The 24,113-nt window shown below is 42.6% G+C and overlaps 1 protein-coding gene across 2 annotated transcripts in view; it reads right to left on the reverse strand.

The window, feature by feature from the left end:
* Window positions 1-1,253: 1,253 nt before the first annotated feature.
* The window catches only part of LOC309547466 (phospholipid-transporting ATPase IK-like), a 269,016-nt gene continuing 246,156 nt past the window's right edge, over window positions 1,254-24,113 (reverse strand). For both annotated transcript variants that reach the window (XM_082247329.1, XM_082247328.1), the window contains exons 25-28: window positions 22,221-22,457; window positions 13,156-13,294; window positions 8,820-8,947; window positions 1,254-1,646 (exon numbers count right to left, since the gene is read on the reverse strand). In XM_082247329.1, coding sequence (XP_082103455.1) covers window positions 1,473-1,646; window positions 8,820-8,947; window positions 13,156-13,294; window positions 22,221-22,457 — 678 coding nt within the window. In that variant the 3' untranslated portion in view covers window positions 1,254-1,472. The remainder of the gene's footprint in view (window positions 1,647-8,819; window positions 8,948-13,155; window positions 13,295-22,220; window positions 22,458-24,113) is intronic.

Consider the following 24,113-nt stretch of genomic DNA (forward strand, 5'->3'; position numbering starts at 1 on the left):
CAGGTATGTAAGGCGGCCACTTGGTCGTCGGTACATACCTTTACAAAATTTTATAAAATTGATGTGATGGCATCGGCGGATACCTCATGTGGCCGCAAGGTTTTGCAGGCCGTAATTTGAGGAGACCGGTGGTCTACCTCGAGGGTTTTTTTCTGTTTGAAAAAATTTTTTTTTGTTGAGTCTCATCATTAAGGATGAGCATTGTAAACTTCTAGTTGGCACCGGTTGGGCCTTCTAGATTTGGATTTGATTTCCATTTTCCCACCCCTCATTTGGGATACTGCTCTGGGACTTCCCGAAGGTGCTGTATCACCGAGGACTACGTCTGTCAATGAGCGATAGAGAAAAATGGATTTTTGTAAAATCTTACCGTAAAATCCTTTTCTCTTAGCTCATTGACAGACGTAGTACCCGCCCCTCTATTTTTTGAGTTGGGTTGGGTTAAATTCTCTAAACACTGCTTTTGTGACATAACTGATTTGCTGAGGCAGAGAGAGAGAGAGGATATACCCTCTGGGACTGCCCCTAAGGTGTGGCCAGAGCATTTTAATTTCCTGTCTAGTCCTACTCCTGCGGAGGCAACATAACCCGAAGGTGCTGTATCACCGAGGACTACGTCTGTCAATGAGCTAAGAGAAAAGGATTTTACGGTAAGATTTTACAAAAATCCATTTTTTCTTTGGTTATTACTTTGGTTATTACTTTTTTTTTCTATGTTGTCTACAGACAAAAAGGCATTGAAAATAGTTTTTTTTTTCTATTTTGACCAGTGTTATTAAAAACAAAAATAGAAAAAATAAGGGTAGGAAAGCGTTACTTTTTAAAGTGCTTTTACTGATCAGAAAATGTTCAGAGAACTATGTGCTTCTTTTAGGTATAGGTTTACTTTAAGTCTGGATGACTGCATATGCCTCCTACCAAAGATGGGAGCCAGTTACCAACTTTTCCTAAAAATCAAACACACTGTAAGCTAATAATCAAAAATTAAACAATACACATTTGCAAATGACAGCTGTAAAATGAGGCATCTAAAAGAAGCTATTCATTGTAGAAACCTGAGTTGTTTTCCTTAAAATGTATCTATAGCCAAAACATTTTTCTTCGTTTTGGATAGAGTGGGGAAGGGTTAGAACCTCTCTCAGACATTTATCCCAAATGGAGAGGGTTCCTTTTATCTCCTCCATTTTACCAGACAGGAAGTAAGGAAAAATCTGCAATGGGAAAATACAACATTAAAAAAAAACCTGACAGGAGTTCTAGCTTTCCGCCTAATTCATTTTAAACAAGCATTTTTCTTCTACCTGTGTTGTTTTTGGAGTGATTTCTTAAAAAACCTGTCTGGCTATAAAAGTTGTCCCTGGGATATCAGTAAAAGCCAACAGGAGTTCTAATCCTTCCACGCATTGTCTAAAAATATTTCCCTTTTCAAAGAAATAGCACAATGTATTGTTTAAATTTAACACAAATGTCACTTATTCTTCATGTAACTCCTTATGTTTCTTATTGAGGTTATTCTTATGTTTTCCCTGTCTGGTGACAATTCTTTCATATCCTTCACTATGGGAGAAAGCAAAGCTGGACCGTCTTCTGGAATGGTTTCTTTTGAATGCAGAGCTCAGCTCAATGTTATTTATTGCCGGGGCGACCTGGAAAGATTTATTGAAGAGGTTTATATTAATATATATAGATAAAATAAGTTATTTAAGGTGCAGTATAATCTTATAGGTGCATTAAAGTGCATTGCAACATTACCAGCTTATTTAAAAGTTGTTTGACCTGTAAAGCTGGCCATAGATGGATCGAAATTCGGTCGGTTCAGCCTGGGCCAGCCAAATTTTGGCTGTCCATATCCGACAGATGTTAAACAGACAAGCTAGAAAACTTTTGGAAATTAGTGGCTGCAGCCGCTGATTAGTATATTCTTTCCTGGCCGGGAGAATTCCTCCATCCACCTCATTTGTTTGGATGGAGAAATCTGTTGGGTTTTTGTTTTTAATCAGCCCCCCGACTAAATGAAAAAAAAAACAAAGCCATCTGGTCAGCTTTAGTTTACAGAAATATAAATGACACACCTGGTTGCAGTTCCAACAGGACTATTCAGCCAACAGAATTCATTTTGACATTCCAGCATAAAATACAGTTATTTGTCCACTGTTGTTACTGTCCACATTTGTATAATGACATTTCTAAAGATCAAGAAAACAGAGCCCTTAATATTGTTTCTTTTATTTGTGAATCACTGCAAGGCCATGCTCCTGCCTGCTTGGGGTCTTGCCTCTTTAGGTATGTCATTGAGGTACTCTGATAGACTGGCTACCTTGGCCTAATATGTGAGTTAGTAGCAGAGTGCCTAACCAGTCCAAAGCTGTGGTGCACCTATCTAGGGGAACCATGACCCTAGGATCTCCTTAGGGAGTATTCCCACTGGAATTGTTTAGATGAGGCATATCCCCTTGATCCTGCTTGATGGGACTGATGTCAATGCTGTGCTGAGTCAGGGTTTTGTCTTTATGGGGGCCTGGGTGTGCTTTGCTTGCTCGCTGCGCCCCTCAAGGGATTAACTCAGGAGCTCTGGCTGCAAACACTTTGCCAGATTTCGAATAGATCTGGCATTGGCTGCAACACTTTCTGGCACATATCAGCTTTGAAATTGGGTTCACTGCCATTTTTTTAAATTGGCACCATTATGCTGGCTTCTGCTGGGAACCCCTGCTGAGTCTGTTTGGCTTTCTCATAATCACAATATGCATGCACGAGCCACTTTCAGAGCATGCGCAGAAGGGCATAAACTCTATCTCTTCCCCCCAGCACACCTGAACCTCTGATCCTCTATGACTGTTTAATAGGTTCCCTGCTGACTTCAGTGACAGGTCACAGATGGAATCAACCCTTCCTGCTCCCACTGTATTGTTGTGAGCACCCCTTGGTGGGAATCCCTCACTTGCATACTTTTTTTATTTTTAGAATACTTTATTAATCCCAAAAGGCAAATTTAGAAATTGTTGCGGCACAGACACACTTGAACACAACACAAGAACACAACAATAAACTGAACAAGAAAACATAACAAAATTAACAATAACGGCCATTGGCACCAACTAAAACAAATTAAAACTACAGTACCATTAAAAGCATCCATACAATTAAAATACAACATAGAATAAATAACACAGATTAAAATAAAAGATAATTAAACTACCAAATGTAAATAATACACCACTTTCTCTAACACCACCCCAAATAGTAGCCAACACTATACCAACATACTATAAAAACAACACAAATACCTGATCATAAACCAGATTTAAATCTTCACCTCCAGCCCTCACAGAGAAGAATAATTATTTAACATGGTGGATCTAAAGCACAAGGGCAGCAGTCCTGTAAACCTTGTCAACATAACAGTCCTTGTCTAACAGTTCAGACGGGGCTTGTAGTATACCTTCTAAAGGTCCTTACACAGAGAGCCTTGACCACTGTCCCCTGCCTAAGCTGCAACACTTCTCAGAGGTGTCTGATCTATTACTGGGGAATTTTCTGCTACTTTGTGAACATTGTAAGGCTCTGTGCAAACTTTTGGCGGTATATAAATCCTAAATGATAATAATAATGTATAGTGAGAATTCAGCCATATTTGCTGATTAAAAAAAAAAGGGGGCTAGACATGTGCAATTAGTTTGGTTCCGAATATAAATTCAGACAAATTTTTGGTTATTCTGAGATTCAGATGTATCTGAATCTTTGAATATGGTAGTAATGAATTTTGTTGAAATCCGTTTAGTTTTGTTTCATATATTCTTTTTCTAAGGAATCCTAAATTATCAGAACAATTTGAATCAGTCGAAAATTGACTGATGATCCGAATTCTAATTGAAGAATAGCTGGTTGCTAAGGAGCGGGCTGGCAAGCCGGTCTCCGCATCCCTAACAACAAATGACTTATTAGGGCAGGGCTCGACAATCCCCGGGAGCCAGGTCGCATTTGCGACTAGAACTAGCGACCTGGCGCCTGGGGTGCCCTGCAGGAGGTGTCCTGTCCCTTTTGCGCCCCCACCTCCTTCCCCGAGTGCACGGACTTCCGCGCCGTCCGAAAATTGAGGCCCCGGCTTTTCGGCCTTCTTCTGTGAGATGAGAGAGGCTGGGGAACTGGCGCCCTCTTGTGGTGGCCGGGAGTAATGCCTGTTCTCAATGCCTTTCCATCTCCTTCCAAACAGGAGAGGAGAGGGAAGTTTTTGCAGGCTTCATCTCTCTGTCCAGTTACCTTTGCTTAAAGGTAAGTGGACAGGGAGTAGGGTTATTATTATTAATTTATTTTTTAAATTTAAAAAAAATAATAATAATTTTTTCTTTTTTTTAATTATTAAAAAAATAAAAAATGTTTTTTTTTCTTCAATTCTTATTAAAAAAAATTATATATATATATAATCTTTTTTTTTCTTTTTTTTCCTCATCACCGTGCCACAGCCGAAGGCCCCTTTCACACAGACTGTCTGATCAGGTCCGCCTGTCAGTTTTTCAGGCAGACCTGATCGGACCCTTCATTCTCCTCTATGGAGCAGTAATCTGCCGCCATCTGATCCTGTCCGCCAAAAACAGACGGATGGTGGTTCTATTTTCTATCCATCCCGTGGATCGGATCAGATGGCATCGGATGGAAAGAGACAGACAGTCTGTTTCCATCCAATTGCGCTATAGAGGAGAGTGGGGTTCTACCCGTTTTATTAAATAAAGCTTGGTTGTTAGTTTAAAAAAAAAAAAAACTGGCTCCTAACTTTTTTTAGCTGGCTCCTAGATTTCAGGCAAATTTGTCAAGCCCTGTATTAGGGATTTCCTGCTAACAGTTGACTGTAAACAAAACAATTGCATACCAGGCATTTCGAATCTCATATGGATTTTAAGGGAAAATCCATGCCAAAAAGTTAAAAAAAAAGTTGTGGGGTCCCCCCAAAATTCAAGCCAGATCCTTATCCAACCATGCAGCCCTCCACGCTAGGAAAGGGGGGATGAGCGAGCGTTCCCCTCCTGAATCATACCAGGCTACATGCCCTCAACATTGGGGGTACTTTGGGGTAGGGGGAGATTCCCTTCCCAAAGCACCTTGTCCCATGTTTATAAGAACAAGAGCCTCTTCCCCACAACCCTGACCCTGTGGTTGTGGAGGTTTGGGGGGTGAACAGAATCTAGAAGCCCCTCTTTAATATGGGGCCCCCTAAACCAGCGCCCCCCCTCTCCCCCATAGTACCCCTACTCATTCACCAAAAATGTGTAAAAAGTGAGTAAAAACACAACAACAGTTTTTGACAAGTCATTAATTAAAAAAACGACCAGCCAATGACCCAAGAAAAAAAAAAGAGCCCCGCTGTCTGACAGTTCTTAAAAACCTAAGGGGTGGGGCTACCCTATGACATCACCGGACATCATCGACTGGCATGTTACTACTCATTAACATGGGGGGGGGGAATCTAGAGGCCTCTTGTTAAAGGGGGCATCCAGATTTCGATAAGTCAACCCCCACAACCACACCGGGCCCAGGTTTTGAGGAAGAGGTCCTTGTCCTCATCAACACGAGGACAAGGTGCTTTGAGGGTTGGGATCCCACCTAACCCAAAATATTTCCCCCATGTTGAGGGCATGTGGCCTGGTATGGTTCAGGAGGGGGGGGTGCTCACTTGTCCCCCCCTTTTCTGGCCTGCCGGGCTGCATGTTCAGATAAGGGTCTGGTATAGATTTTGGGGGGACCCCATGCCATTTAGAAAAGAAAATTGGCATGGGGTCCCTTCAAATCCATACCGGACCCCAATGGCCTGGTATGTGGGGGGGGGGGGGCCACACAGTTTCTTTTTTTTTTTTTTTTAGAGTTTTTAAATGCCACCAATTGTATTGTTTATTCAGCTGTCAGTGGGGAACCCCGCTGATTGCTGATGAGCCATAAATTGTTAAGGACGTGGCGGCTGGCTGAAGAAATCTATTCTTCAAACAGAATTTGGATCAGTCGGTCAATTTTCAACCGATTTTAATTCTAATTGTTTGAAATTTGTTAGAAAATGAATAAATGAAAACAATACGAATTCCGAAAACGAATACCGAAACTAAATTAGTAACAGAAAAAATATATCCCAAACAAAACTAAATTAATTTTTCCATTCTGTACATGTCTTGCTTTTGCGCAATCAGCTAAGGATAAAGAGGAATGTACCTTATTTGTTTTTAAGGACTTGGTACTTGACAAATCTCGGGTTGACAAACCTAGGGTTGCTGGCCTCGGTTCTCTAAAAAGCCCCAAGCTTGGTAAAACCTATTCTGTACACTCACTTTTACAACCTTTACATGCATGTTTTTATCCTTCAGGTTATGCATTTGGGGGCTAAATACATGCTTGCATCATACATACTAGGGGGAATACAGCTGTGGAAATCAATGGTGGAGAAGGGTCTGGATGACCTGGTAGATCTTAGATTTAATAATAGCATGCAATGACAAGCTGCAGTTTCTAAAGCTAACAAAGTACTTTCTTGTATTAAAAGAGGCATAGACACCAGAGAGAGAGAGACACACACAATTTGTTGTACAAAACCTTAGTAAGACCTCGTCTAGAATATGCAGTTCAGTTATGGGCACCAGTTCACAAAAAAGATATTCAGGAACTGGAGAAGGTGCAAAAAAGTTCAACCAAAATGGTAAGAGGGAGCAGCAACCAGAGCACTGGATCTGTATATGTAACAATGAATAATTAAGACAAAATGTACAGACATTTTAGTCTACGAAAAGCAGCTTTGGTGTAAGAGGTGGATATTCAGAAGCCTGAAGCAAGGACACACTGAGCTGGATAGTGGAAGCCTGCTCCGTTGGGAAAACATTTTGTCTTAATGAATCGTTGATACATTTACTGACCCAACGCCTTGGTTGCTTCCCTGTCTTGCATGTGCAATGGATCCCCCTTGGATCTATCCCACCAGGAGCTGCGGATCATCATTCCCGTTGGGTTCCCTGTGTTGGTATCCTTGCTGTCATGTGACCCAAGTCGTTATTTGTAATCTGACAGCTGCAGATCTTCCACCACCTGTTCATTGCTACTTTTAAGGACAGAACTCATTAATGAGCACCTATTGTGACCATTTGGACACGTGTCTAATGGCATTTTGATATAAAAAAAAAATAAGAGGCATGGAGGAGCTCAGCTATGAGGAATAATTGGATGAACTGAATTTATTCTCTCCCCAGATAGTAAGCAATTGTGCTGCAAGCTTGAAAATGACTTGTTAAGCAATTGCTAGACTTGCCAGGCTTCACAAGTTTGTTGCACAATTGCAGCAAATCCGCATTGCATGACTCTAGATCAACTTTCTTTGCAAACTTTCTGCATGTCTACTTCAAGTTCTGGTTCAGTTAGGTTGTGCAATAGTCATCCCACCACAGGGGTCACTGAGGCTGAATTTTCATGCTGTAGACTTGCAGAGCTCTTTCTGTAGTCTCACCACTGCAACTTTGCTCTTGCTAGAGGCTTGCCAAGCAAATTTGGTACGAATCGAAAAAGTGTCAGCTAAAACGTGTGCTTTAGGTGCTAGGCAAGTGTACAGTATAGGAAAACTATCCCATAACCGACTAACATAGACCAAAATCATGTCATTATGCAGAAGACATTACTGTGGATTATTCAAGATAAAATGCCACCACTATGAAGGATACAAGGCACTGCACAACAATTCCTATGTAAGCTTTCCCACATGTGGCTACATCCTCTGGCTCAAAGTAAGGGCTCTAGAAATGTGGAATAGACTCCCTCAGGAGCTAATTCTAACAGCTTGGTTGATCATTTTATATTCCTGAATGAACAGAATATAACTGGATATTAATATTCATATGTACTGTAATAGCACCATAGCTTGTTAATCCAGGAATATCAATTGCCTTAGGGTAGGGGTAGGCAACACTGGCACTTCAGCTAAGGGGAAACTACAAATCTCATCATACCTCTGCAAGTCTCATTCAGTTTGTAGTTTCATCACAGCTGAAGTGCCGAGGATGCCCTAGTGGATCAAGAAGGAATTTGTTTCTCACCTATTGGAGCAAATTGAACCGTGCTTTATAACATGAAATGCTGTCCTCCATGATTAATATAAATGAATCCAATTAACGAAATTGCAGATTAAGACAATCAAGCAAGGGAGGAAAGTGATAGCTGAACCTGGACGCCCTTCAGCTAGGAAATGACAAGAGCTTTAAATGACTTGTTGCACCTTCTAGTGCACACTGTGAGAATCTCAACGTGCAATGTCATCAGAATAACAACGTTCAATACAGGCAAGGAACCTGTATACAGTAAACCCCCTTCCATTGAGGGGGTTACGTTCCGGACCCAGCCACGAAAAGTGAAAATCCGCGAAATAGAAAAACCCTATTAAAATGCATTGTAGGCATGTTTTTTTTACTGTCACTGTACGTGTAAAAGCATGGTCTTTAAACACACTTTTAAAACAATAAAAACCCATTTAAACACATAAAAGATACTGAGAGACATAGCAAGAGCTATGGAAAACACAAAAATATTTCATTTTTAATGATTTATATAGTAAAATAACATTACAAAAAAAAGCGCAATATACCGGGACCGCAAAAACTGAACCGCGATGGTGCGGGGGTTTACTGTAGCTGTGCAAGATTGAAGGTAAGGCTGGATCTTTAAGCCACCACCTTCTATAAAAGATCAGTTTCCCAATAGGCTATCTTATTTAATTATACAATAAAACACAACTTTGCATGCTGTAGACTTGTTGTTATGCTCATATATAAAAAACATCTCAACATCTTGGCTTGACTTACCAAATGGCTCCTATCACGGACTAGACTTTTCCATATGCGACAGAAGAGAGAAGGACTGATGCTTACAAATACGCCCAACAGCAAGATAAGCCACATATAAATGCTGCTGATGGAATTTACCATTGCACCTAAAAAACATAATAAAAAATATTTTATATGAAACGATAGACTTACAATTTTTGAGAACACTTTCTGTAGATCCGGGAGCCCTGGGGATCAATACATTGAAGTTTTGTCATGTAAAACTCCTGCATTTAGGAGTTTTGCTGCACTTTCAGAAAGGGCCCCAAACCGACACGATATAATGTCTATGGCCCAGTGCAGCTAACCGACAGGAAAGCTGCAGGTGCACTGTGCTGCACCTACAGTTCTGTGTGAAAGCAGCCTAATAACCTTTTTGTTTATATAAATGCTAATATGTCCATTGCAATAGTTTAGTGTATGTGATAGTTATTATACTGACCTTTTCCTCTTCCAGCTTATTCAGGCATCACTCTCCAGTCTGCTAGAAAGGTCCCAGGCGTAGTGAACTTGGCATCACTCTGCCTGGGACAGGTGCCAGCACTACAGAGTAAGCATTGGCTTATGTGGCTCCTGCTCCCTCCATGGCCAACTGCTTCCTCTGCTGCAATCTGGGCTTGCCCACCCGCCATTCCAGAGCATGGACATGCGCTTGCCTTGTTTGAGGTTGCAGGCCACATCAGGGGGCTCTGCGGGCAATGAGTTGAGCACCCCTGCAATAGAAGGGCCACCTTGAAAACAAATTGTTTGATATGTCTTCAAGGCAGAACATGGTGAAGGAGAATGACATTCCCAAAGACGGAAAGGAAAAACTGGTAAAAAAAAAAAGAGAAAAAAATCTTCTCCAACAGGAGATGGGGTCTGTCACCTAAGGACACTAGCAAAACTGGAGCCTCATAAAATGGGAAGGGTTGTGCAGAGATACACAAGGGGGGCAGTCCCAGCAACTCTTTCACAAGTGTCACCTGAAGGCAGCAGCATATAACTTTTGGTCTAAGAATCCATTCTTCTGTCTTGTACTGTATGATTAGGAGAAGTATTTATTCCTATAATCATCAGCTCAATCAAGTGCCATAATGTTGTATTTTCCTGATTCACACTATTCTTATGAATGATGAACATCTGAACTGGAGAGAAAATAACCTAGTTACATTGGATTTTGCCAGCATTCACAGTGAACGAAAGCATTTGCTGATTTGCAGAGTCAAAGCTTCACAATCTTTTTTCTCTCATAAATACACCCTTCATGGTACCCAAAGATCATTTTGGGAGAAAGGGTGCTTTGCAGGTCAGTAAAATCCTGCCGCACCCTACTGATTTTTTTAAATCCAAAGAAGTTGAAATTAGCATAAAGTAGCTACATCAATGCTGAAAAGACATGCACCTTTACAAAGGAATCACCTTACTGATCTCTAAAGTGAAATAATTTGTCCCACACCTCATAGCAGCTACATAGGCTGTTATGATTGTAGAAACATTCTTAATATCATTTGCTTAGTTGCACCAGGCACATATGTAGCACCCCCTAGTGTGTGCTACTAGTAGTGGCAATGCAGGGAAATTTACTCTGGCTCCTGCTTTAAACCTGTGTGAGTCTTAGTTTGGCCAGGGTTTACTAGAGTTCAGGACTGGATGACTCATCCTAGCAGCGGTCTGGTTCCTTCCCCTGTTTTCAGGTTTCTGGCTGGAGAATGTTCTAGATCTAGTGGGTGGAGGCTGGGAGGGGCTGCTATGAATATTTATGGGACCTCAGCCAATCCCCAGAAATAGACATGGGCCATGCCAGCAGTGGAGTCGCATGAAAGATGGAGAAGTAGTGCTGAGCAGAGGCTGTTGGTGGCCCTTGAGGGGGGGGGGGCGGTTGCCTCGGGCTGGAGCCTAGGATAGCTGGCAGAGAAGAGGATAGCTGGAGGAGAACCTTAAGGAGAGGCAGCAGGAGCAAAACAAGGGGAGAGACTGTCAGCTGTAACAGTGCTCTCTGAAGACAGCGGAGTGCTTAAGTATTCATCCTTGCCCAGGGGAATATCCATGGTAGTGTGCCAGTTGGGAAAACTGGGGAATCGTGCCAGTCAGGAGGACTGGGTAAGCAAGCAGCTAGTTGGGCTGGTATCTTCTGTGGAGGTAGAACTGGGCTCGGGATCTACAGGTAGGCAGGAGGTGATGCTGTTCTCTCCATTATGTGCTACCCTTATCCACAAAGGGATGGGATATTCCTAGCCTGTAATTTGCTGATGCTGAATGAACACTAGTTCTCGTGGAGTGAGCAGCAGGTGCTGTGACTGTGAACCAAGTTTATACAGGAGGAAGGAAGAAGAGGATTTTTCAGTGTGAATAGTGAAGTTGTCCCCTTGAGAATAGTTCTGGACATTTTTCCAAGTTGGGCATCCCATAACTCCCTTCCCTATCCAAGTTATCAACCCCTAATAAAACATCAAAAACAAGCAAAGGACTGTTTTCTGTGTTTGAATGCATAAAAGAAAATGCTGTGTGCCTGGCCATGTAGCAGTGGGGAATCCTAACTCTTGCAGCTCTTACTTGGGGTGTGCTACACCACACGCAGGAGCAAAAGGCAGGAGCCATAAAACTTTTGTAGGATGAAAGAATCTTATACAGTATACAGTGGGTACGGAAAGTATTCAGACCCCCTTAAATTTTTCACTCTTTGTTATATTGCAGCCATTTGCTAAAATCATTTAAGTTCATTCTTCTTCCTCATGAATGTACACATAGCACTCCATACTGACAGAAAAACACAGAATTGTTGACATTGTTGCAGATTTATTAAAAAAGAAAAACTGAAATATCACATGGTCCTAAGTATTCAGACCCTTTGCTGTGACACTCATATATTTAACTCAGGTGCTTTCCATTTCTTCTGATCATCCTTGAGATGGTTCTACACCTTCATTTGAGTCCAGCTGTGTTTGATTATACTGATTGGACTTGATTAGGAAAGCCACACACCTGTCTATATAAGACCTTCCAGATCACAATGCATGTCAGAGCAAATGAGAATCATGAGGTCAAAGGAACTGCCTGAAGAGCTCAGAGACAGAATTGTGGCAAGGCACAGATCTGGCCAAGGTTACAAAAAGATTTCTGCTGCACTTAAGGTTCCTAAGAGCACAGTGGCCTCCATAATCCTCAAATGGAAGACGTTTGGGACGACCAGAACCCTTCCTAGAGCTGGCCGTCCGGCCAAACTGAGCTATCGGGGGAGAAGAGCCTTGGTGAGAGAGGTAAAGAAGAACCCAAAGATCACTGTGGCTGAGCTCCAGAGATGCAGTCAGGAGATGGGAGAAAGTTGTAGAAAGTCAACCATCACTGCAGCCCTCCACCAGTCGGGGCTTTATGGCAGAGTGGCCCGACGGAAGCCTCTCCTCAGTGTAAGACACATGAAAGCCCGCATGGAGTTTGCTAAAAAACACCTGAAGGACTCCAAGATGGTGAGAAATAAGATTCTCTGGTCTGATGAGACCAAAATAGAACTTTTTGGCCTTAATTCTAAGCGGTATGTGTGGAGAAAACCAGGCACTGCTCATCACCTGTCCAATACAGTCCCAACAGTGAAGCATGGTGGTGGCAGCATCATGCTGTGGGGGTGTTTTTCAGCTGCAGGGACAGGACGACTGGTTGCAATCGAGGGAAAGATGAATGCGGCCAAGTACAGGGATATCCTGGACAAAAACCTTCTCCAGAGTTCTCTGGACCTCAGACTGGGCCGAAGGTTTACTTTCCAACAAGACAATGACCCTAAGCACACAGCTAAAATAATGGAGTGGCTTCACAACAACTCTGTGACTGTTCTTGAATGGCCCAGCCAGAGCCCTGACTTAAACCCAATTGAGTATCTCTGGAGAGACCTAAAATGGCTGTCCACCAACGTTTACCATCCAACCTGACAGAACTGGAGAGGATCTGCAAGGAGGAATGGCAGAGGATCCCCAAATCCAGGTGTGAAAGACTTGTTGCATCTTTCCCAAAAAGACTCCTGGCTGTATTAGATCAAAAGGGGGCTTCTACTAAATACTGAGCAAAGGGTCTGAATACTTAGGACCATGTGATATTTCAGTTTTTCTTTTTTAATAAATCTGCAACAATGTCAACAATTCTGTGTTTTTCTGTCAGTATGGGGTGCTATGTGTACATTCATGAGGAAGAAGAATGAACTTAAATGATTTTAGCAAATGGCTGCAATATAACAAAGAGTGAAAAATTTAAGGGGGTCTGAATACTTTCTGTACCCACTGTATATAGAAAATGCTGCTCACTTGGTAACATAATAAAACATAAAAGACTTTATTAGGTGTTTTACCCAGATAGTTAAAATATTGCATGCTGGTTAGATACGCAGATGGCAGAGTGGTTAAATATGATATCACAAAGTAGCTGACGAGGGATATCCCAACAGCGAGGAAAGCAAACACAGACCATGAAGCAATTGCCAAGGCAGCCTGTTGGAAAAAAAAAAAAAAAATGTTACAGGTAGAATAATTCTGAACATATTTTCAGTAAGGCCCCTTTCACACAGGCTTTCCGATCAGATCCACCTGTCAGTTTTTCAGGCGGATCTGATCGGATGCTCCATGCACCCCTATGGAGCAGCGGATGTCAGCGGTGACATGTCAGCTGACACCTGCTGCTATCTGATCCGATCTAATCCGTGAAATCCAGATGGATAGAAACCCTATTTTCCATCCGTCTGGAGGATCAGTTTGGATGAAAACAGACAGGCGGTCCGTTCCATCCGATCTCCCATAGAGGAGAGCGGGGATCTGACAGGTCCTATGCACAGTGAGCGGAGACAGACCTGTCATCTGCCTGCTCAGCAGGAATCGGCAGATCGAACCCCCCCCCCCCCCGCTAAGCAAAACTGTGTCCGCCAGGCGGAAAGCCCGTGTGAAAGGACCCTAACAGACAGGTAAATAGTAACATTATTTTCCATAAAATATTTGTATTGGCAAGAGTGCAATCTATCATTGAGCTCATGAAACTCTATAGAACTGTAAACTTGCACCTGACTGGGTATTCTTTACAAATTGAAGCAATACCACGTTTTAGATTTTCTAAGGAAAAGGAGTACAACTGCACTTGCAAATTGTTCAGTCTAATTGCCTTTAGTAAATCCACCATGGGGGATCCACCGTGCATGTGGGGGTACCTTTCTCATGTACACATTTGCCAATGCCCAGGACCAGGTGCGGCCGAATTCATGTTGAAGTCAACATTAAGGCAGAACCCCAGCTTAGAAATGAGCCATACACGGTGTGCAGCAGTGCAGTAACATACAGATCCCTTTTGTGTAATACGCTATCCCATTTGCTGCACAACTTGCATTCCAGAATGTAGCATTTGGAGGGGGACACTGCAGAGCCCATGTCCCGCTTGACCAGTCTAGTTTTCCTTTGCCACCTCACTCCCATTGGCAGAATTGGGTCCTGCCGTGAACTAAGCACAGACCTCATGCATGCACTTAACTCCTAAGCTCTTCTGTATCATGTAGATAGGTTTATGGGGTCTACGTACCACGGGTTCAATACTGAAGTCTTTTGGGGAATGTACTGCTAGGGAGGTAGTCAGAGCATTGATCTCCTCACTTCTGGAGGACCCGTCACCCATGCTTGGTACCACTGTTCGCTGTCTGGCTGCTATTACATTCCCCCAACAGTCCATGGTTACCCATAGCAACTACGCACTTTCTTCAACTCCTTCATTGAGTGAACCTTTCAGGGTGGCTTTCCATTCCTTCCTCTTCAACCTTGTGTGTGCGTTACAGGTCCGTTCTTCTAGATATGTCATATACCACCATGCACCTCTTTGCAAATAATGTCAGACCAGGCTTTTGAATTGCAAATAACTTCAGACCAGGCTTTTGAATGGTTAAATGGATTGAATGGACTGGGGGCTAGCCCTGGCTCGCCACTGTAGTTTGAGGGAAAGGATGAAAGATATGGCTGCACACCACCATCCATCCAACAACGATTTATTGTGTCAACATTGACTGCCACCAGGACATGGGACAAAGAAAACAGGTGACACGTTTCACCCTTAACTCATGCTTCTTCAAAACCAGTTTTACTTGTCACACTGCAATAATGCACTCCAAAGTACACTTAACCCTTCCCTGTCTAGTCCCAGGCTGCCCAGGCATACCTTTTCAGGTAGTAGTCAACAACTGGTAGTGTCCTTATGAGGTAGGTTTCCATGCAGGGAGCTAGCGGTTTGTCAGAGGTTACATCTTCCTAGGCGGACTTCTTGCTTCTTTAGCTTAGTACACACAGACTGAATGTCAGCCGGTTCAATAGAAACAGCCAGACATTCGGTCCGTGTGTACGGCAGCCGCGTGTCAGACAGAAGCTGTTGACGGTTCATGGCCGAAAAAAGTCTGCTAACCAGCTCCTGTTCAGAGCTCTGACCGGAGTGTTCTGGCAGGGGGGTGTCCCCCTGTCAGAACACAATAGCTAAGCAGGGGAGATCACTGTACTAACATTGGATTTAGTACAGTGGCTCCGATCTGAACTGTCAGTTTTTTTTTTTATTCAACTCGCTGTGTGTACAAGGCTTTTCCCATGCAGTCCCTTTTCTCTCCCTCTCCACTCTCTGGAGTCCAGTCTCCCCCCATATTTTTATGTAGCACAGGGTGGTGTGCAGAAAACAGAAAATTCAGGGGAAAATGCAGAACCTCCATTAACCCTTTCCCACTCGGGCAGCCCAGCACCATAGTTGCCACATGCCTACAAGTATGTAACTAACTGCTCCTGCTGCTTCTTGCTATTAGCGCAATTCGTCTAGAAGGTGCTTACAGCTAAACTCCATTTAGTCATTGTGAATTAAAACATTCACAAACAGCTTTATGCATTTATAAACAAAACCACACCAGATAAGATTGGAATATAACAACTGTTCCTTTTTACGGTTTTGTTTTAATTATCATGTTTAGAATTTAAATTTCTGCTGACTTCACATAAAAAAATGCGCATAAAAAGCACCACCTGACAATTCTTGTTGAAAACAGGGTAATAGTCCTAGTCCAATATCTCTTTGCCTCTCTTGAGATAAGTTTGCACTGGAAATGACACACCTGCTGTCAGGGGTGGTAAAAATAGGTGGTTAAGCTGAAGTTTTACTACCCCCCTTAACCCAGCACAGCATCCAGAGGCCATGGCAAAAATAATACCCTGAGAGAAGGACTCAGTCTTGACCTGGACCACCATTTAGTGATGCCTGTCCTAGTATTTCTGGCCATAGCCAGATGACTAGTGTAGCATTTACTTCCTGGAATCCATCTGGCTTTAGCTCAGACATGCAGGCAGAAGGGTGTGCTTGGCTGAGAAAAACCCTTCACCCCCCTACTAAAGACTCCTAACTGAAGTCACCGAAGAAATGTAAAAACAAAAGGTTTTTTTTTTTTCAAAACGAGTACATTTGATATGCTTTCCTATCTATTTACTAAGGATATCATAGGATATCATAAGGATTCAGAATGGTTAATGTTGATTCAGGGAGTGAAGTCCTGCTTTAGGCCTGGTTCACACCTATGCAGTTTGCTTTGTTTCTGCAGTGCTTTTTGTGGTGCATTTCTCATTTTTGCACATGCATTTTTCATGCGGTTTGCATTTTTTATGCTTTTTTTTTTGGCAATTTGTTGTTCGGCAGATTAAAAAATGAAAATTGCGGACAAAAACGCACTATATGCTTGTTGTGTTACACTATGTGATTTATTATCATTGCTCTGTGTCTTTAAGCTGCCTTCTCCTGTCTAAGCTCTTTCTCTCACTCTACTTGTGTGTAGTCTTCCCTCTCCCTCTCTGAAGTCATTCCACTGTTTCCAGTCTTTGGTGTGTGACAGACCCAGCCAGGGGCTTTTGGAGGGAACCGCAGGGTGACCTCTTAACCAATGACTATGGGCCCTTGCTTTTAAAGGAACACTACTCTTTGGAAGGTGCGTGCCTGGGGGACACTTGGAGTACTCTTGTTTCTGATTCAAGTTTATGTCTCCCCAAAACACACAGACTCTGGGAATCTAGGCCCGGGACCCATGTTTAGGGCCCGGATCCCCATTACCAACAATGATTGCTTGAGAGCAGAACAGATGTTAATATCATCAACTGAAAGCAACCTGTCTGGGGTCTCCTGCTATAATGTGTTTATTGTATGTAGGTCTCTCCCATAGTGTGCCTCCTAGGTGTCTTTCACCCAATTTTAATTGTGTTAATTAAGTCACCTATTGTTTCTGTCTGTCTGATCATCTCTTGCAGAGGTGATTGATATTGTGACCCCTCTACCTTGGTATCGAACCATTGTGGGACGTTTATGCTTAAGATAATGTGTATTGTACTTTGTAATCAGGGTGATTGTATTGTACTTTGTAATCAGGGTGATGGACTTGGTGCCGAGTAGTGTTAATTATATTCCTGTATACAGTTTCCTTTGCACGTGATAATGTGATCATGTTCACCTGATCTTGTGTACTATAAATGTTGTGTGAATTTTCAATAAAGAGTTTCCAGAGTGCCTAAGCTAGTTTCGGCTAGATTCTTGGGTGCTATGCAATATTCAGCTGTAATACCTGGTTCCTATGTTTAGTTTGAAGGAAGCTATATATCTTGACGGAAGCACCTAAGCAGAATGCTGGACAGTTCTGTCACAGGTGTATACATATTTCCATGTGGCTAACATTAATGTTTTTCAACTAGGAGTATCCTCCATTAAATGGAACATTGAAAAGGCTCTCCTCGTCTGACTTCCTCAACATGTGAGTTTATTCATCGAGTTAAAATGTCTGAATTTATGCAAGGGATTGCATAAATTCCTTGACACCCATAACACCAGGTCGTAAAAAGCCTAAAAATAGTGTCGCTCGGGATAAAGTTTATGTTGTTGATTCAGAACAATGCTCCTCTGAAGCTTCTTAATTGAAGTCTATTAAACCAAAAAGCACTGTTTTGCATCAAAAAAAGGCCCTGACCCTTTCCAAAAACGTAGCAGCTGAAAAAAGCATAGATGTGAATGTGTCCCATAGGAAACCATGATAAATGGACTGTAGTGCATTTCTGCAAAAAGCAATAAAAAACGCAGGCGTGTGAACCAGGCCTAAATGATCCCAGCTTCCACACCTGTACATGGCCGTACATGTACCGGTGAAATTTGTACACTTTTGCTATGGCCCTATTGATTCAGTACTAACTCTGTCATTACTTAAAGCTGAAAAAAAAAATAGTGTTTCCTTAGATCAGAAGTATAAATTGTAATCTATAATTCGTCTTAGTTTAAAAAAAAGACACTAAAAGTATGATTCTGGTACTAAGAATTGCAGTTATTTAGAAATTAAATAAAGGCTATTTTATAAAATACAAAGGGATCCCCTACGGGGGGTAGAAAAAAAAAACCACACACCTCCCCTGATTTTTTTTCTTTTAATCTTTTTTTTTTCTTTTTTAGGAGTGAATGGTAGGAGAGCACTCCTCAGTCCTCTACCCGGGGGAAGGGGGGGGGGGGGGGTCAGAACCAGTAATTCCTTCTACGTTGCAGAGAATAGGAACTGAGTCCAATAGAACCAGGTCTTTTGAAAGCGTTCCTCTTGGTGAGGTCTTCCATCATCCATATGTCATTTACCACACTGAACCAATAGGTAATCGAAGGGGTGTGTCTGGACTTTCAATTAGACGGGATACAGGATCTTGCAGGGTTTAGAAGGTGGATTACTACAGATTTACCATATTTTGATTTCAATAAAGCATTGAGATCCAGAAGGCATTCTGCAGGGGCATTTACTATGAATAAGCCAATAAGATCCAAGGTCTCTTTGGAAATGCCCAAAATATCAGAAAAATCATACCTTGCAAATCTCCACATCTCCAGCAGATAAGGGGCACTTCTTGGAACAGTTTATGTAATTTTGTTGGGACCCTATACCATCTGTTTAAAATTAAAAAACCTGATTCCTGGAGCCTAGAAGATATGTAAAATTTATGGGCAAAAAAGAGGATTAATCCCTTTGTCCTTACGAAAGGGTTTGATTTAGGTCATTCTCTCATGCAGTCAGGTAAGAGGGCACATAATTCACAGGAGGAGAGTTGAGCGCTCTATAGGCTCCTGAAAGACAATGTCTGAGTAGGGATGGATCTTTGTAGTGCAGTTCAAAAGATGACGGAACAGGAGGGTCAGATTGCTTGGGTTGTATAGAGATAAGAAAGTGTCTAAGCCTGTCAGCTTGGTAGGGGAGGGTCTATTATAGATTCAATTGATTGTATGGTCTTCTATCTACCCTCTTCTCTAAAGTCCACCAGCCTAAAAGTTTTAGAGGATAAGAAGGGTTGGAATCTGGGGTTCTGACAACCTGGCAGAAAGACAGGATTAACTATCTACGGCATCATTGATAAGTGGAGGGTCGGGTGTTACATTTGCCTATTATCATGGGAATAGGCATAGTCTGAGTAGTAAGAGAAGGCTCTGTAGGGGTATTGGTGACATGAACTGTTCCAGGGCAATCCAACTTTTTGTCTTGGCGTGTTTACACCAGTCTAAAATTTTGGTTAGGTGGATTGCCTGATGATAGCGGATTGGATCAGGGAAGCTGATACCCCTGCATAATTTAGAATACTCACTTTTAGTCTGGGGCCCAGTCTGCCCAGAGAAACATGGAAAATTCCATCTGGCCACATGCAGGAAGGGGGATGGGAATAAAGTAGGGTTTTTATAAAGTAGAGCTTATGTTAAATTTTATGTGGTCTGTTAACCACTTTAGAACCGCTCACAGTAATACTACTGCGGCAGAGTAGCTCGTTATCGTCCAGCGACGTAGTATTAACGTCGTTAGACACTCCCCCTTCTGGGCGGCGCTTGCGCGCCGCCGGAGGCTCGCTCCCACTGTTTTCATTCACAGCGGGAGTCGGGCCAGGGGAGGAGCAGCGGCGATCGCCGCTGCTCTTACCCGATCGTCGGGGATCGAGTCTGGAGATCCGCCCGCTGTGTGTAAACACAGCGGGCGGATCTCCATAGTGACAGGGAGTGACAGATCGGACTGTTCAGCATAGCTGGACATCCGATCTGTCCATGACTCACACAGTCACCTCCCCCCCTACACGTCAGTAAGCACCAGGCATACATTAACCCCTCCCTCTCCAATAAAATTAACCCCTTCCCTGCCAGTGTCATTTTTACAGTAACAGTGCATATATATAGCACTGATTACTGCAGTAATGTCACTGGTACCCCCAAAAGTGTCAAAAATGTCAGTCAAGGGTCCGATCTGTCCGCCGCAATGTCGCAGTCCAGCAAAAAAATCGCAGATCGCCGCCATTATGCGTTAAAAAAAAAACACCAAAAATGACAGAAATCTTTCCCTTTGTTAGTAAACGCAATAACTTTTGCGCAAACCAATCAAAATACGCTTATTGCGATTTTTTTTTTACCAAACATATGTAGCATAAAACAAATTGGCCAAAAATTTTTAAAAAAATTGGTTTTTACATCTTTTTTGGGGGGAATTTCATATAAAAAAATGTTAAAAATATTGTTATTTTTTCAAAATAAACGCTCTTTTTTTGTTTATAGCGCAAAAAGTAAAAATCGCACAGGTGATCAAATACCACCAAAAGAAAGCTCTGTTTGTGGGAAAAAAAGGACGTAAATTTCGTTTGGGTACGGCGTCGCACGACCGCGCAATTGTCAGTTGAAGTCGCACAGCGCCGAATCGCAAAAAGTGGCCTGGACGGAAGACAGCAAAATCCTCCGGTGGTAAAGTGGTTAACCACTTAAGCCCCGGAAGATTTTACCCCCTTCCTGACCAGGGCCTATTTTGCGATTCGGCACTGCGTGAATTTAACGGACAATTGCGCGGTCGTGCAATGCTGTACCTAAATGAATTTGACGTCCTTTTTTTCCCACAAACAGAGCTTTCTTTTGGTGGTATTTGATCACCTGTGCGATTTTTTGATCATGCGCTATAAACAAAAAAAGTGCGTCAATTTTGCAAAAATAACAATATTTTTCACATTTTTTATAGGAAATTCCCCAAAAAAAATGTAAAAATCAAAATTTTTTAACATTTTAGGCCAATTTGTTTTATGCTACATATGTTTGGTGAAAAAAAAAAAATCGCAAAAAGCGTATTTTGATTGGTTTGCACAAAAGTTATTGCGTTTACTAACTAAGGGAAAGATTTTTGTCATTTTTGTTGTTTTTTTTTGTTAACGAGTAATGGCGGCGATCTGCGTTTTTTTTTTGCGGGACTGCGACATTGCGGCGGACAGATCAGACCCCTGACTGACATTTTTGACACTTTTGGGGTTACCAGTGACATTACTACAGTAATCAGTGCTATACATATGTAAAAATGACACTGGCAGTGAAGGGGTTAACTTTTTTTGAGAAGGAGGGGTTAAGTGTGTCCCTAGGGGCGTGATTCTAACTGTGATTGGATGTGGCTACTGGTGTAAGAACAGAGATCAACGGTCCTACATAGCAGAACCGTATGATCTCCATTCTTACACAGGGAAGAATGACAGGCGGCTTTGTTTACATTAGCCGCCTGCCTTTCCCCCGGTGTAACAGACAATCGCGAGTGCCCGGCGGACATCGGGTCCGCCTGGCACACGCGGGGGGGGTCTGTGACCGAGCGGGAGTGGGAGCGCGCCTCCAGCAGCGCGCTCGCTCCCTAGAGCCTCACAGGCTAGCGACGTACATCGCTTTGCCTGTGAGGGGCTGACTGCTGCAGTAAATAGTCGTGCGGCGGTCGCCAAGTGGTTAATAATGATGACATATGAGCTGCATAGGGGATGCATTATGCATGGCTTTTTAAATGAGTCAACCAAAAATCATTTGAGAAAAGAGCACTAAAGAAGAACCATTGTGTAGCACTGCAAAGCAGGAAGCAGAACCTACATGCATTATGAGAAAACATAGCCACCATGTACATATCCAATTATAGATGCAAAGTATGTTTTCAGAACCTTCACACATATATGTTGTTCTGTGCAGCTAGTCTTGAAATTTACACACATTTTCCACTCTGCACAATAACACAGACAACACCATTAATTTCCTGGTTCAGCAGTTCAGCTTGTTTTATCATCTCTTCACCTTCAGCTTGGACATTGAACAATTAATCAGCAACATCACTTTGCTCCATATGCACAGAGGTAATCCAGGAAGTAAAAAATTGGAACCCGAAAATGAATAAACGACCTATCAGGATGCACCTGATGTGGCAGAGATGTGTAAATCACAAAGATGGTTCTACAGAATTATAAATCCTTTGTCAGGTTAAACAGCAAACATATACAGTATTTACAGTATTTCAACTGCATGTTCGCTGTTTGAGCACATATTTTATTCACCTTCCCCACCACTTCCCATGAATCTAAGCTGTTTTCTCACCTCGGCCAATGTTGCAAAAAAGTAGATGTTACTCATGGTGTATACAAAAAGTTGATGCTCAAATATGCTTCCTGGTCCTGATGAATCATAGAAAGCAAAATATGGAAGGAAGAACATAACCGATGAAGTGTAGATGCCATAAAGGATGTTTGCGAAGATCCTAAAACCGAGATATGTGTCCTTCTGGCCAATTACGTACAGACGAGGATGCTGAAGACTTGTTGTGCTATCCACATCCTACACACAAACGGAAAAGACAACATTACAGTTTATTAAATGCTGGCAGTGTTTATTCTAGGCTTATATTTTTTTAATACCAAATTTATTTTAATAACTGACATAGTTATAGCTAAATCCCTTAAGGCACAAATGTTTATGCAATCTTGACAGATCACTAACACTTATAAAGGTGCATGACAGGCAGTAGCGTCACTAGGCGGGTGCGGTGAGTGCGGTCCGCACCGGGTGACACCCGCCAGAGGGGTGACACCACCTAAGCCTAAACCTCCTCCCAACCTTCCTGAAATGCCCGCAGCGTGTGCGGGCAGCGAGTTGTCTACACGCCGCGGGCAACACTTTGTATGTTGGCCGGGATGTCTACACTGAAGCCGCCCCTCCTCCTCTTGCTGTGATGTTTACTTCCTATACACAGAGCAGGAGGGGGAGGAGGCACACCACGCTGTTTGAATTGCATTCTCCGTCAGGATAAGAGAAGCTGGGACAGATAAATTGAAGGTAACCCTTCCACTGCTGCCACATTATCACTGGAAGGATCATCCATGTTCTTTTTAACTTCAAAAAAATTGAACTTCAACAGTATTTTACGTTTTAGGAGAGTGCTTCTGTAATATGTCATGTACTATGTATCCAGTCTCTTGTATACTACAGAAGCATGTCCGCAGTCTCTAACACCCTCTGTATAATGTCCGCAGTCTCTAACACCCTCTGTATAATGTCCGCAGTCTCTAACACCCTCTGTATAATGTCCGCAGTCTCTGACCGTCTCCTGTATAATGTCCGCAGTCTCTGACCGTCTCCTGTATAATGTCTGCAGTCTCTGACCGTCTCCTGTATAATGTCCGCAGTCTCTGACCGTCCTGTATAATGTCCGCAGTCTCTGACCGTCTCCTGTATAATGTCTGCAGTCTCTGACCGTCTCCTGTATAATGTCCGCAGTCTCTGACCGTCTCCTGTATAATGTCCGCAGTCTCTGACCGTCTCCTGTATAATGTCCGCAGTCTCTGACCGTCTCCTGTATAATGTCCGCAGTCTCTGACCGTCTCCTGTATAATGTCCGCAGTCTCTGACTGTCTCCTGTATAATGTCCGCAGTCTCTGACCGTCTCCTGCATAATGTCTGCAGTCTCTGACAGTCTTTTGTATGATGTCTGCAGTCTCTGACAGTCTCTTGTATCATGTCTGTAGTCTCTGACCATCTCTTGTATTATTTCCACAGTCTCTGACCATCTCCTTTATCATGTCTGCAGTCTCTGACCATCTCTTGTATCATGTCTGTAGTCTCTGACCATCTCTTGTATTATTTCCACAGTCTCTGACCATCTCCTTTATCATGTCTGCAGTCTCTGACCATATCTAGTATCATGTCCGCAGTCTCTGACCATCTCCTGTATCATGTCTGTAGTCTCTGACCATCTCTTGTATTATTTCCACAGTCTCTGACCATCTCCTTTATCATGTCTGTAGTCTCTGACCATCTCTTGTATGTGGGAGGAATTTTGCCCTTTCCTTACCCCTACACTGAGTTACACACCCCTGTCTCCTGCACTCTTTTTGTTTTGTACTCCTAATTTTTTTTATACATTACACACTCCTGGGCCCTGCGTTCTGTGCATTATGTACTCCTGGAGCATGCTCTCTGTGTGTATCATGTACT

Source organism: Pelophylax lessonae, assembly GCF_965119305.1.
Source record: "Pelophylax lessonae genome assembly, chromosome: 1".
Taxonomy (NCBI): Eukaryota; Metazoa; Chordata; class Amphibia; order Anura; family Ranidae; genus Pelophylax; species Pelophylax lessonae.